Source organism: Aquarana catesbeiana, linkage group LG02 (assembly GCF_042186555.1).
Source record: "Aquarana catesbeiana isolate 2022-GZ linkage group LG02, ASM4218655v1, whole genome shotgun sequence".
Lineage (NCBI taxonomy): Eukaryota > Metazoa > Chordata > Amphibia > Anura > Ranidae > Aquarana > Aquarana catesbeiana.
The window spans coordinates 302,545,005-302,558,570 of NC_133325.1; the positions used below are offsets into that span (position 1 = coordinate 302,545,005).

The 13,566-nt window shown below is 41.4% G+C and overlaps 1 protein-coding gene across 7 annotated transcripts in view; it reads left to right on the forward strand.

Moving 5' to 3' along the window:
• The window catches only part of HERC2 (HECT and RLD domain containing E3 ubiquitin protein ligase 2), a 287,985-nt gene that overhangs the window by 237,764 nt on the left and 36,655 nt on the right, over positions 1 to 13,566 (forward strand). For all 7 annotated transcript variants that reach the window (XM_073614619.1, XM_073614626.1, XM_073614620.1 and 4 more), the window contains 2 exons: positions 11,821 to 12,008; positions 12,896 to 13,093. In XM_073614619.1, coding sequence (XP_073470720.1) covers positions 11,821 to 12,008; positions 12,896 to 13,093 — 386 coding nt within the window. The remainder of the gene's footprint in view (positions 1 to 11,820; positions 12,009 to 12,895; positions 13,094 to 13,566) is intronic.

A 13,566-nucleotide genomic window follows, 5' to 3' on the forward strand; every position in this document is an offset into this window, starting at 1 on the left:
TAGCCAAAAACATTTGACTCAGTATGACAGTCACACAATTCCTCTGGTAATACAGTATAGCTATTATTTCTTTGCGTCTAGAACAACTAACAACTAACCTCCACTTTATTTATACACAGTACACCCAACTAATTTCCTGTAGCGCTTGTTCTAACCACCTTACAGGTCAATATGTTGAGTCCCTATTATTTTTTTTATTTTTATTTTTTTAAAACACACACATTTACTCAAAGTGCCCTTAAACTGGCTATACGCTGCTGAACCCTCCGAATTTTCACCAATGTGTGGCAATTCCTGTTCAACAGGAGTCTATCTTAGTTGATTAGTTTTTGTCAAAGGGACATGTTGTAAAGTTGTAGATCAGCAGCTGCAGCCACTGATCAGTGTATTGCTACAGCAGTGGTAGCCACTGTTTATAATACAAGGTCCTGTCAGGGATGGGAGACTTTCATCCACCTCAACCCCACTGGCTGAGTGAAAAAAAACTAACTACATATAGCCAGCATTATCTCATAGATTAAGAGATATGCACACAGATTTTACATGTATAAATGTGTGCTATTTTTTCAGAATCGTTTATGATGTATCAGGCAAACAAAGTGAACTCAGGGTCTTGAAGGTTTGCCATTTTTTAAAATTATTTTGAGTTGAGCACTACAGAATATCACACCTGTGATTTGGTCTTCTGTTGTTTGACAGACTGCTGGCTAACAAGGTATAACTTCTGGGTTGTTTTTTTTTTTTGTCTGTTCTTTCCCTTCTCATCAGTTTAAGAAATGGTGACAAGGTACTTAAAAGCATAGGTTATTGCTTTAGTCATTTAGTCCATTTACAGCTTCAGTATTATTTTAAAGGTCCCTGTGTTCTTAAAAATGTTTTTCAGTAAATTGCACACTGTGGGCGTAACTCTCCATAATTGCAATCGCAATGCTTTTATCTCTATACATTCTTTGGTGTTCATAATATTATGCTGTATGTTACTTACCCAACATGTACAATTATATTGTGAAATCTCAGCTTACCACATTGGCTGGCTGCTTAATGCATGCTGATGGTTGAGGGGGGGGGGGAATTTATCCTTAAACCAACCTCTTTTTAATCCCCCATCTTAGAGTAGGATGAACAGCGAGTTTTGGTTGGAATACATCGAAAACCATGCTCTACCTCTGAAATTTTTTGTACACCGCCAAAATTATGTCAATGTGCTGCATCAGCCTCACTAGCCTGATTTCTGCTATCAATTCCTGAGTTAATCTGAACAACAGATTAGTAAGATTAGCCACCAATTGTATGGATGACCACTCACCATTACCAAGATTCCCCTGGACATCTGCTTGCTGCTGTGAATGGGCACAGACCCCTGAGATGTTGAGGCCACCTTGTTGCAAATTGCAGGGGTCTGGATGAGCTAGTGACCGATATGCCAGTGATTCTGGCGTCTTCTGGCTCCCTTGATTGCCTAGGTGACTCCTCTTCTGGTCTTTGGCAAGATGGCTGCCATGAGGCGGCTCTTCTTCCCGCAGCTTGGTGCCTGCATGGCTGTGACCGCCCAGCACTTTCAGCGAATCTGTGAGGTGGGGGTGGGTGGTGCCTTCTGCGTGCAGAATTGCCTCCTCTTCGCCGGCACCTCGGCTCCGCCGGAGATGACGCTGATATACTCTGGATCCTCTTCCCAGGGGTCTTCTTCCACTTCCTCCTGCTGCATCAGGATGTCCCAGCTCACCTCTTCTCCAGCCAGTGATCCTTCTTCAGTCCCAGAAAGGGTAGAGGGGAAAGTGCCAGGGAGGCCAGCCCTGGGCTGGAACATCCCAATAAGTACGTCCTGTTGATTGACATTGGGAAAACCAGTCAGGGTCCAGCACTGCTGGAGCTGAGTGACTCCCCTAGCTGCCAAGGGAATAACTCCTCCAGTGAGGGTGGGAGTAGAGCCAAGGGAAAGGAAATTCAGATTCTGGTGGTAGGGGACTCAATTCTTAGAAGGACAGACAGGGCAATCTGTCACAAAGACCTGAAGCACCGAACTGTATGTTGTCTACTGGGTGCTCAGGTTCGGCACATCACGGATCTGGTGGATAGATTACTGGGAGCGGCTGGGGAAGACCCAGCTGTCATGGTGCACTTTGGCACCAATGACAAAGTCAGAGGAAGATGGAGTGTCCTAAAAAACTATTTTATGGACTTAGGCGCTAAATTGGAAAAAAGGACCTCCAAGGTAGTATTCTCAGAAATACTACCGGTACCTCGAGCCACACCAGAAAGGCAGAGGGAGATTAGGGAAGTAATGAAGTGGCTGAGGAGCTGGTGTAGAAAGGAGGGGTTTGGGTTCCTGGAGAACTGGGCCGACTTCTCAGACGTCTTGTTTACCAGCTCTATAGAAGGTGCAGATCTGCTGGGAGTGAAGATGGCCGAAAGTTTGAAGGGGCTTTTAAACTAGGGGAAGGGGGGGTGGAGGTAGAGATAGCCAGTGTGCAACATATTCTAGAGGGTAGTATTGGGGGCATTAGGCTTTAGTGGTAGGTTGACTAAAGCACCTAAGCCCGAGGTAAGCATAGTAACAAGTCCTATTTGCAACCCCAGAGCACACAATAAGGAGATAGTATGCGACCGGTCTTAACTACGTGGCATGTTCACCAATCCCAGGAGTCTGGCGGACAAGATGGGAGAACTAGAGCTACTGTTGTACGAGGAGGATTTAGATTTTGTAGGAGTTACAGAGACTTGATTTGACAGCTCTCATGATTGGCTGGCAACCATTCAAGGGTATTCCCTATATCATAGGGATAGAGAGGGTAAAAAAGGGGGAGGGGTATGCCTGTATATTATAAAGGAAATTTGTAAGTTCTGTATATATTTGTATTCTATTTTGTATGTATTGCACACTGCCCTCACTGTGCACATGGCACTAATAATGTTTTCATTAAATGTTTGCATTCTTTCGAGTACTGATTAGAATTAGCCTGTCTATGTTATGCCCCTTGTTACCATAAAAATAGAATTGTAATATTAATGTGATACCTACGTAATCGTGTGTATAAAAACCTTCATTTGCGTCATAATAAAGCAGAACAGTTATTTGGAAAGATGCAGAGTGTATCTTCTGTGTCTGTTCCCTACTGCAGTAGGAGGAACCACTAATCAATATGAGGATAGGAGTTGCCTTTCTATAAATTTCCATGTCAATCTCAAAAATGATGTACAAGTGAATGTGAGAGATGACATCACCAAGGGAGCAAGGAAGGAGATGGAATCCAAATGGGTAGAGCTCCAAAGGGAGGAAACTAAGGGGAAAGTAATACTGGAAGTAGCGGCAAGAATGGGAAGTATCATTATAATGGGGGATTTTAATTATCCAGGCAGACTGGGTGGAAGGAACTGCGTATTCACCTAAGGCTCGCCAGTTCCTAAATGTTTTGTGGGACAATTTTATGGGTCAGATGGTAAATGCACCAACTAGAAACGAAGCGTTACTAGACCTACTGATTACCAACAATACAGACCTGATTACGGATGTGGAAATACAGGGTAATTTAGGAAACCGTGATCACAGGCGAATTAGTTTTAGTATACATCACACAAATGGGAAAACATAAGGGGAATACAAAGGCAATGAATTTCAAAATGTCCAACTTCCCTAAACAACTATCCTTGCTAGAGGATAATAATTGGGATAAAATCTTAGGAACAAAGAACACGGAGGAAAAATGGGTATGCTTTAAGAGCATATTAAATAGGTGCAATAGCCAGTGCATCCCAAAGGGAAATAAATTTAAAAGGGCTAATAAAAGTCCTGGGCGGCTTAACTCCAGTGTAAAAATGCATATAAAAGCAATGGAGAAGGCCTTCAAAAAATACAAGGCTGAAGGATCATCAGCATTCCAATCTTACAAAGAATGCAACAAGAAATGTAAGGGTACAATCAGGGCGGCTGAGATAGAACACAAAAGGCAATGTTTATCCTCATGACATGTCACAGGAAGCACCCTCATGGCTAACAGAGGACAGAATTAGAAATCGACTTGAAAAACTTAACATTAATAAATCACCAGGACCAGACGGCTTGCATCCGAGGATCCTTAAGGAACCATTGTTCCTAATTTTTACTGACAGTCTACTAGGGCTGAAACAACTAATCGATTAATCGATTATGAAATTAATCGATTAATATTTTCATAATCGATTAATCGGCCAGTAACATAATGGGGTTAAAAAAAACTAAAACAAGCCTTTTATAGTACAAAAAGAGCAAATAATCACTACTGTATATGTTACTTTCACAGTTCTACAGTAAAAAAATGAACCCCTTACAGTAGTGATTATCTGCTTTTTTTTTTTTTTAAGGTCTGTTGGCATGGACCATAGGGTGAGTACATAGATTGAAAACTGGCTACAGGGGCGAGTTCAGAGGGTAGTGATAAATAGGGAGTACTCGGAATGGTCCGGGTGGAAAGTGGGGTCCCCCAGGGTTCTGTCCTGGGACCAATCCTATTTAATTTATTCATAAACTATCTGAAGGATGGGATAAACAGCTTAATCTCTATTTGCAGACGACACTAAGCTAAGCAGGGCAATAACTTATCTGCAGGCTGTGGAAACCTTGCACAAAGATCTGAACAAATAATGGGGTGGGCAACTACATGGCAAATGAGGTTTAATGTAGAAAAATGTAAAATAATGCATTTGGGTTGCAGAAATATGAATGCAATCTACTCACTAGGGGGAGAACCTCTGGGGGAATCTAGGATAGAAAAGGACCTGCGGGTCCTAATGGATGACAGGCGCAGCAATGGCATGCAATGCCAAGCTGCTGCAAGCAAAGCAAACAGAATATTGGCATGCCTTAAAAAGGGGATTAACTCCGGAGATAAAACGATAATTCTCCCACTCTACAGGACTCTGGTCCAGCCACACCTTTAGTATGCTGTCCAGTTCTGGGCACCAGTCCTCAGGAGAGATGTGCTGGAACTGGAGAGAGTCCAGAGAAGAGCAACAAAACTAATAGAGACAGGAGGACCTTGGTTATGAGGAAAGGTTACAAGCACTGAACTTGTTCTCCCTGGAGAGGAGACACTTGAGAAGGGGATATGATTTCAGTGTACAAATACCGCACTGGTGACCCCACTATAGGGATAAAGCTTTTCCGCGAAAATGGAATTTAATAAGACATGCGGCCATTCACTAAAATTAGAAGAAAAGCTGCAGAGAGGGTTCTTTACTGTAAGAGTGGTTAGGATGTGGAATTCTCTTCCACAAACAGTGGTTTCAGTGGGGAGCATCGATACCGTATTTATCGGCGTATAACACGCACTTTTTTCCCCTGAAAATCAGGGGAAAATCGCAGGTGCGTGTTATACGCCGATCCCCTGCGATCCTGAGCTGTCAATTCTTCAAAATCGCCGACCGCGATTTGAAAATGGCGCCGCCGGCGCCGAAATACACAGAGCCGGTCCTCGGCTCTTTCCGGCGGCTCTCGTTCACTTTCGGCTCCACTCGTAGTCCCGAGCGGAGCTATCCGAACCTACTCGGCTAGGTTCGGATAGCTCCGCTCGGGACTACGAGTGGAGCCGAAAGTGAACGAGAGCCGCCGGGAAGAGCCGAGGACCGGCTCTGTGTATTTCGGCGCCATTTTCAAATCGCGGTCGGCGATTTTGAAGCCCAGGTTAGCTGGGATAGAGGTTTGAAGGCTGCACTGGGGCAAGGCTGCACTGGGGATGGCTGCACTGACATGGCTGCACTGACATGGCTGCACTGATGGGCATTTAAATGTAAGTTTTTTTTCCCTTCAACTTCCCTCCTAAAAGTTTTTTTCCCTTAAAATTCCCTCCTAAATTGGGGTGCGTGTTATACGCCGGTGCATGTTATACGCCGATAAATACGGTAATTTAAAAAAACTTTTTAGATAGGCACCTGAATCACCACAACATTCAGGGATATCCAATGTAATACTGACATAAAATCACAGACATAGGATGGACTTGTGTCTTTTTTCAACCTCGCCTACTATGTAACTATATACAGTATCTCACAAAAGTGAGTACACCCCTCACATTTTTGTAAATATTTGTATTATAGCTTTTCATGTGACAACACTGAAGAAATTACACTTTGCTACAATGTAAAGTAGTAAGTGTACAGCTTGTATAACAGTGTAAATTTGTTGTCCCCTCAGAATAACTTAACACGCAGCCATTAATGTCTAAACCACTGGCAACAAAAGTGAGTACACCCCTAAGTGAAAATATCCAAATTGGTCCCAATTAGCCACAAGGTCTCAGGTGTGTTAAATTTGGTGTCATCGCTCTCACTGTCTCATACTGATCACTGGAAGTTCAACATGACAACTCATGGCAAAGAACTCTCTGAGGATCTGAAAAAAAGAATTGTTCTACATAAAGATGGCCTAGGCTATAAGATGATTGCCAAGACCCTGAAACTGAGCTGCAGCACGGAGGCCAAGACCATACAGCGGTTTAACAGGACAGGTTCCACTCAGAACAGGCCTCGCCATAGTCAACCAAAGAAGTTGAATGCACGTGCTTAGCGTCATATCCAGAGGTTGTCTTTGGGAAATGGACGTATGAGCATTGCTGCAGAGGTTAAAGAGGTGGGGGGGTGGGGTCAGCCTGTCGGTGCTCAGACCATACGCCGCACACTGCATCAAATTGCTCTGCATGGCTGTCGTCCCAGAAGAAAGCCTCTTCTAAAGATGATGCACAAGACCGCATTCAAACAGTTTGCTGAAGACAAGAAGATTAAGGACATGGATTACTGGAACCATGTCCTGTGGTCTGATGAGAACAAGATAAACTTACTTGGTTCAGATGGTGTCAAGCGTGTTTGGCAGCAACCAGTTGAGGAGTACAAAGACAAGTGTGTCTTGCCTACAGTCAAGCATGGTTGTGGGAGTGTCATGGTCTGGGGCTGCATTTAGTGCTGCCAACACTGGGGAGCTACAGTTCATTGAGGGAACCATGAATACCAACATGTACTGTGACATACTGAAGCAGAGCATGATCCCCTCCCTTCGTAGACTGGGCCGCAGGGCAGTATTCAAACATAACGACCCCAAACACACCTCCAAGACGAGCACTGCCTTACTAAAGAAGCTGAGGGTAAAGGTGATGGACTGGCCAAGCATGTCTCCAGACCTAAACCCTATTGAGCATCTGTGGGGCATCCTCAAACGGAAGGTGGAGGAACGCAAGGTCTCTAACATCCACTAGCTCCGTGATGTCATCATGGAGGAGTAAAAAAGGACTCCAGTGGCAACCTGTGAAGCTCTGGTGAACTTCATGCCCAAGAGGGTTAAGGCAATGATGGAAAATAATGCCCACACAAAATATTGACCCTTTGGGCCCAATTTGGACATTTTCACTTAGGGGTGTACTCACTTTTGTTGTCAGCGGTTTAGACATTAATGGCTGTGTGTTGTTATTTTGAGGGAACAGCATATTTACACTGTTATACAAGCTGTACACTCACTACTTTTACATTGTAGCAAAGTGTCATTTCTTCAGTGTTGTCACATGAAAAGATATAATAAAATATTTACAAAAATGTGAGGCGTGTACTCACTTTTGTGAGATACAGTGTATGTGTATTATATATGTGTGTATGTATGTGTGTGCTCATAAGTTTACATACTCTGGCAGAATGTATGATTTCTTGGCCATTTTTCAGAGAATATCTATGATAAAACAAAAACTTTTCAAAATCTTGGTTAGTGTTTGGCTGAAGCCATTTATTGATCAACTGTGTTTACTCATTTTTTAAATCATAATGGCAACAGAAACTACCCAAATGACCCTGATCAAAAGTTTATATACCCTGGTGATTTTGGCCTGATAACATGCACACAAGTTGACACAAATGGGTTTGAATTGCTATTAAATTGTAAAACCTCATGGTTTTTCACCTCAATGCATTCTATGCATTGAGGTGAAAAACCTTCTGTGGTGCTGCAGCCCCCCAAACCCACCCCCCTGTTTTAATTACCTGAACGCTTTCTCCGGCCGAGAATGAGCACACCAGCTCTAGCTGTTGTCTCGTGTCCTGATTGGATAGATTGACAGCAGCACAGCCATTGACTCCCGCTGCTGTCAGTCAAATCCAATGACGTGGGGGGTGAAGGAGTTTTCTTTCTGTGTGAATACACGCAAAAGCAGGACTCAAGAGCGCGCCCGCATGAGTGTCCTCCAAGGAGAGCGCTTCTCCAACGTGGACACAATGCGGGGAGGAGCTACCAGCGCCGCCGTGGGGCCACTCTGTGCAAAACTAACTGCACAGTGGAGGTAAGTATGACATGTTTGTTTATTTAAAAAAAAAAAAAAAAGGGTTTACAACCCTTTTGAAGGTAACCATCATAACCTGTTATCTGTGTGCTTGTAATTAGTGTGTGTGTATAAAAGGTCACTAAGTTTCTGGACTCCTGACAGACCCTTGCATCTTTCATCCAGTGCTGTACTGACGTTTCTGGATTCTGAGTCATGGGGAAAGCAAAAGAATTCTCAAAGGATCTGCGAGAAAAGGTAGTTGAACTATATAAAACAGGAAAGGGATATAAAAAGATATCCAAGGAATTGAGAATGCCAATCAACCGTGTTCAAACTATTTAAGAAGTGGAAAATGAGGGGTTCTGTTGAAACCAAACCACGGTCAGGTAGACCAACTATAAGTTCAGCCACAACTTCCAGGATAATTGTTCAAGATGCAAAGAAAAATCCACAAATAACTTCAGGTGAAATACCAGATTCTCTGAAAACGTGTGGTGTGGCTGTTTCAAGATGCACAATAAGGAGGCACTTGAAGAAAGATGGGCTGCATGGTCGAGTCACCAGAAAAAAGTCTCAAACCTTCTGACAGTCATTTGGAGTAATGAGACCAAAATTGAGCTTTTTGGCCACAACCAGATGCTTACAGTACGCCAAACAGCACAGAGACGAGCCTCAAACTTTCTGGCACAAAGTCATTTGGAGTAATGAGACCAAAATTTAGCTTTTTGGCCACAACCAGATGCTTACAATGCGCTAAACAGCACAGAGACGAGCCTCAAACCTTCTGGCACAAAGTCATTTGGAGTGATTAGACCAAAATTGAGCTTTTTGGCCACAACCATAAACGTTTTTTTTGGAGAGGAATCAACAAGGCCTATGATGAAAGGTACACCATTCCTACTGTGAAACACTGAGCTGAATCGCTGCTGATTTAGGGATGTGTGAGCTACAAAGGCACAGGAAATTTGGTCAAAATTGATGGCAAGATGACTGCAGTATGTTATCAAAAATACTGGAGGAACATTTGCATTCATCAGTCAGGAAATTGCGCATGGGACGTACTTGGACATTCCAACACACAAGGCCAAGTCGACCTGTCATTGGCTACAGCAGAATAAAGTGAAGGTTCTGGAGTGGCCATCTCAATCTCCTGACCTCTCTGGGGAGATCTCAAACGTGCAGTTCATGCAAGACAGCCCAAGAATTTTACAGAAACTTTAGGCTTTTTGCCCAGAGCAATGGGCAACTTTACCATCTGAGAAGATCCTCATCCACAAATACCACAAAAGACTTCAAGCTGTCATTGATTTTAAAGGGGGCAGTACACGGTATTAAGAACTGGAGTATGTAAACTTTTGATCAGGGTCATTTGGGTAATTTCTGTTGTTGTTATGATATAAAAAGAGTAAACACAGTTAGTTGATAATAAATGGCTTCAGCCAAACACTAACCATGAGTGAAAAAAGTTTTTATAATCATATTCTCTGAAAAATGGCCAAGAAATCATATTCTGCCAGGGTATGTAAACTTATGAGCACAACTGTGTGTGTGTGTTTATATATGTATGTAATGTGTGTGTGAGATAGATAGAGATATAGAGATATAGATATATATATATATATATATATATATATATATATATATATATATATATATATATATATATATATATATATATATATAGATATAGATAGATATCTATATATATAGATATCTATCTCTTTGCATACACCTTCACCTTGCTATCTGGTTTGCAGGAAATAAGGATGGCACAGGGACTATCTGACCCATCCATTATTTATATAATGGATGGGCCAGATAATCCCTGTGCCATCCTTATTTCCTGCAAACCAAATAGAAGGTGTAGGTGTATATAAAGCTACACATATCCTTTAAATCAAGGTATATGCACACAGATTTTCCATGTATAAATGTGCACTATTTTTTCAGAATTATTTATGATGCATCACGCTAACAAAGTAAATTCAGAGTCAGGTTTGCCAGTTTTATAAATAACTTTGAGTTAGCATTACAGGATATCACACCTGTGACTTGGCCTTCTATTGGGAAAAAAATATGTTTGACAGACAGCTGGCTAACAAGGTATAAATCTTTTTTTTTTTTTCCTCTAACTTGGAATTTTGAAGTAATTTTGGTTGTGTGACATTCTGTGCTGCTGGTATATAAGATCTGTTCGTTCCCTTCTCATCAATTTAAGGAATTGCGACAAGGTACATAAAACCATATGTTATTGGTTTAGTAATTTACCAGGTCCATTTGCAGCTTCAGTATTGTCTTAAAGGTCCATCTGTTCTAAGCAGATGTTCTTCAAATGTGTTTTTAGTAAAATGCGGACTATGGGTGTAACTCTCCATTATTGCAAGCGCAATGCTTTTATTGCAATAGACCCTGTGAGATATGTAATATTCTGTGTGTTCCTTATCCGCCTTTATGTACAGATATACAGTATTGCTTTTTAGATCACTTAAGCAGCCCATAGATTATGCAATTTTCTTTCCTTTCCAGGTGAAAGGAAAGAAAATAGCAGGATTCCCACATCAGCCCAGTCAGTGCTGATGATGGAATACTACCCCCCAAGCCCTATTATGTTCTGCCAACAGTACTGACAACCTTCCCTGCTGGAAGAATACAATGGTTATTGCTGGCTGCTGTAGCCACTGGCAGTGATTGCATGAAATGAATGTAAACTTTTTGTGGGTGAGGGGAGTCCACTTGCCACCATGTTGCACTCTTTGGAACACCGGGTGCATTATGGAAACGCGCACAAAATCATTTATTTTCCTGGACCACATAAGAGGGCATTGCGTTTTGCAGATGTGTACAAGTAACATTAATTTTTAATGGCACCTACATGCACCTAGCCAAACGTGAGCATGTTCGCGCCCTGCCGGAACGCATGCTACTGCAATATTTTTTAAATCGTGCCTGCACTTTTTATGTATGTTTTTCATGTTAAGTCAGCCCTTTAAAATTATTGGACTGCCCTAAAACATGATGCGTGGAAATGCACAAAAAAGTGCGCATGCTGAGACGCACCTCATGGTGTCAACAAGCCCTAAATATGTATGTAAAATAATCTTAAAGGTGGTTTTGGCCTTTAAAGAATCTTGCCATCTCAAGGTATGCATGCCGACTGCATCTAGTGAGTATCGCAATAAATTTATTTGGGTTAGCGACTGCTGATTAGGTTGCACTTTTTGTCATCAATTCTCCAACATTCCCAGCTACAGTGTTTTCATCAGCAGCTACAAAATGTTGAGCATCTGATCGATTCTGGCCAGGCTGATTTTGAATTTAGACGGTTTAAAGCGATTTCAAGAGACAACTTGCTGGACTAACAAATTCATCATTAAGACATTTGATCTTTGAGCCTGGTACTCACAGTAAAGGCACCTTTTCACTTTTGCTATTTTTTTTTTTTTTTACATTAAATAAGTTATAATGAATTGTATTTAAAGAGTCATATTGAGGAGTAATGTGTATTGCAACAATTAATATGTGTAATAAAACTATAGTTTCTGTTATATAGGTGAAGTATACACATGGGGAGATAATGATGAAGGACAGCTTGGTGATGGAACAACAAATGCAATTCAGCGACCTCGCCTTGTGGCTGCCCTTCAGGGCAAAAAAATAAACAGAGTAGCTTGTGGGTCTGCTCACACGCTGGCTTGGTCCACCAGTAAACCTGCTAATGCCGGCAAGCTTCCCACACAGGTAATCAGTTTGCATACAACAGTATATAAAGCATTGGTGTTTTGTGCAAATAGATCATAAATGTTTTCTTTATGGCTTTCTTTTGCATTTATTTTAGAATGGCTTTTTCTACATTTTTTTTTTTTCATTTTTTATGCTATTGGACCTTCCCTTTTTGCATCATAAAATTTAGCCTGTGATTAACAAGTATACCCATATGCTTTCAAAACTGTTGTAAATATGCAAAAATGGCATTTTTACAAAGGACTCACCAGAGTTCTAATGTAGATCTGTTTCTTGTAGTATTTCTTCCTAGACCATTAACACTTAATTGACATCAACCTGTTGCTGGAAATTTACTCAAACGGCAATTGGTACAACCCAAAAAGTGAATAATCGGCATGGGTGCTGTGCGGTCCTAAATTGTCTACACATGCTCTCCCATACATGTTTTAGAAATTCCTTGTCCATATTAACCATGCAGTAGACATAGATCCTACATCCTTTAAATTCCAGCTAAAGTTTCTGATCAGGCTTGGCAGTAGGAATATCTGCATTGGCTGTTGTCACATATTGATTATCACAGAATCTTGTGTAGATTTGCTCTCCTTAGCTGTAGTAGTGGCATGTTTTTATCAAAGGAGGCAAGTAGATTTGGGATGTGTTCAGACATTTCTAGACAGGTGTGATATAGGAGTCAAAGCTAATTATAGCCTTAGAATTAACACAGTAATATATATTTATAGAAGCGTACAGTGCTGCTTGAAAAGTGTTGTGTTTTGTTTTTTTTTTTTTTTTTTGGTTTTTCATTTTGACTTGAGTTTCTATAAAAACTGGTAAGGGCCTTTATTACACATCTGACAGTTTTGTGTCTGTAACAGTGTGTTAAAGCTTTATCCTTTTTACAGGTTCCCATGGAGTATAACCATCTTCAAGAGATTGCAATTCTTGGACTGAGAAATAGATTGCTGTTACTCCATCACATCTCTGAACTGTTTTGTCCATGTATCCCTATGTTTGATTTGGAGGGGCGACTGGAAGAGACTGGGCATGGTCCTTCTGTTGGGTTTGACACTCTCCGTGGAATTCTTATATCACAAGGAAAGGTACAAATATGCCATAATATCTTTAACGCTACAATTGCACCATGGCATGGGACCAATACCATTTACCAGTGATATACATCAGTGGTCATCAACCCTGTCATCAGGGCCCACTAACAGGCCAAGTTTTTTTGTATTACCTTGGGGAGATGCAGACTTAGAATACTGCAATCACTGAGCAGCAAATGATATCACCTGTGATGTATTTCAGTTATCTTGCAAACCTGGCCTGTTAGTGGGCCCTGAGGACAGGGTTGATGACCACTGATTTACATGATCTACCAAATGAAGTAAAGGTAAACTTAGATGAAGCACTGGGGGTTGGGGAGCAGTTAGAAATTTTGGATATTTGATTGGCAAAATATTTAAAAATGTATTATGATTATTTATATAGCACCAGCATATTCTTCAGTTTAGGACAAAGTTTTTGGGAGAGGTCTAGAAAAGTGGTGCTGGGATCGAGATGTTCTAGGTTA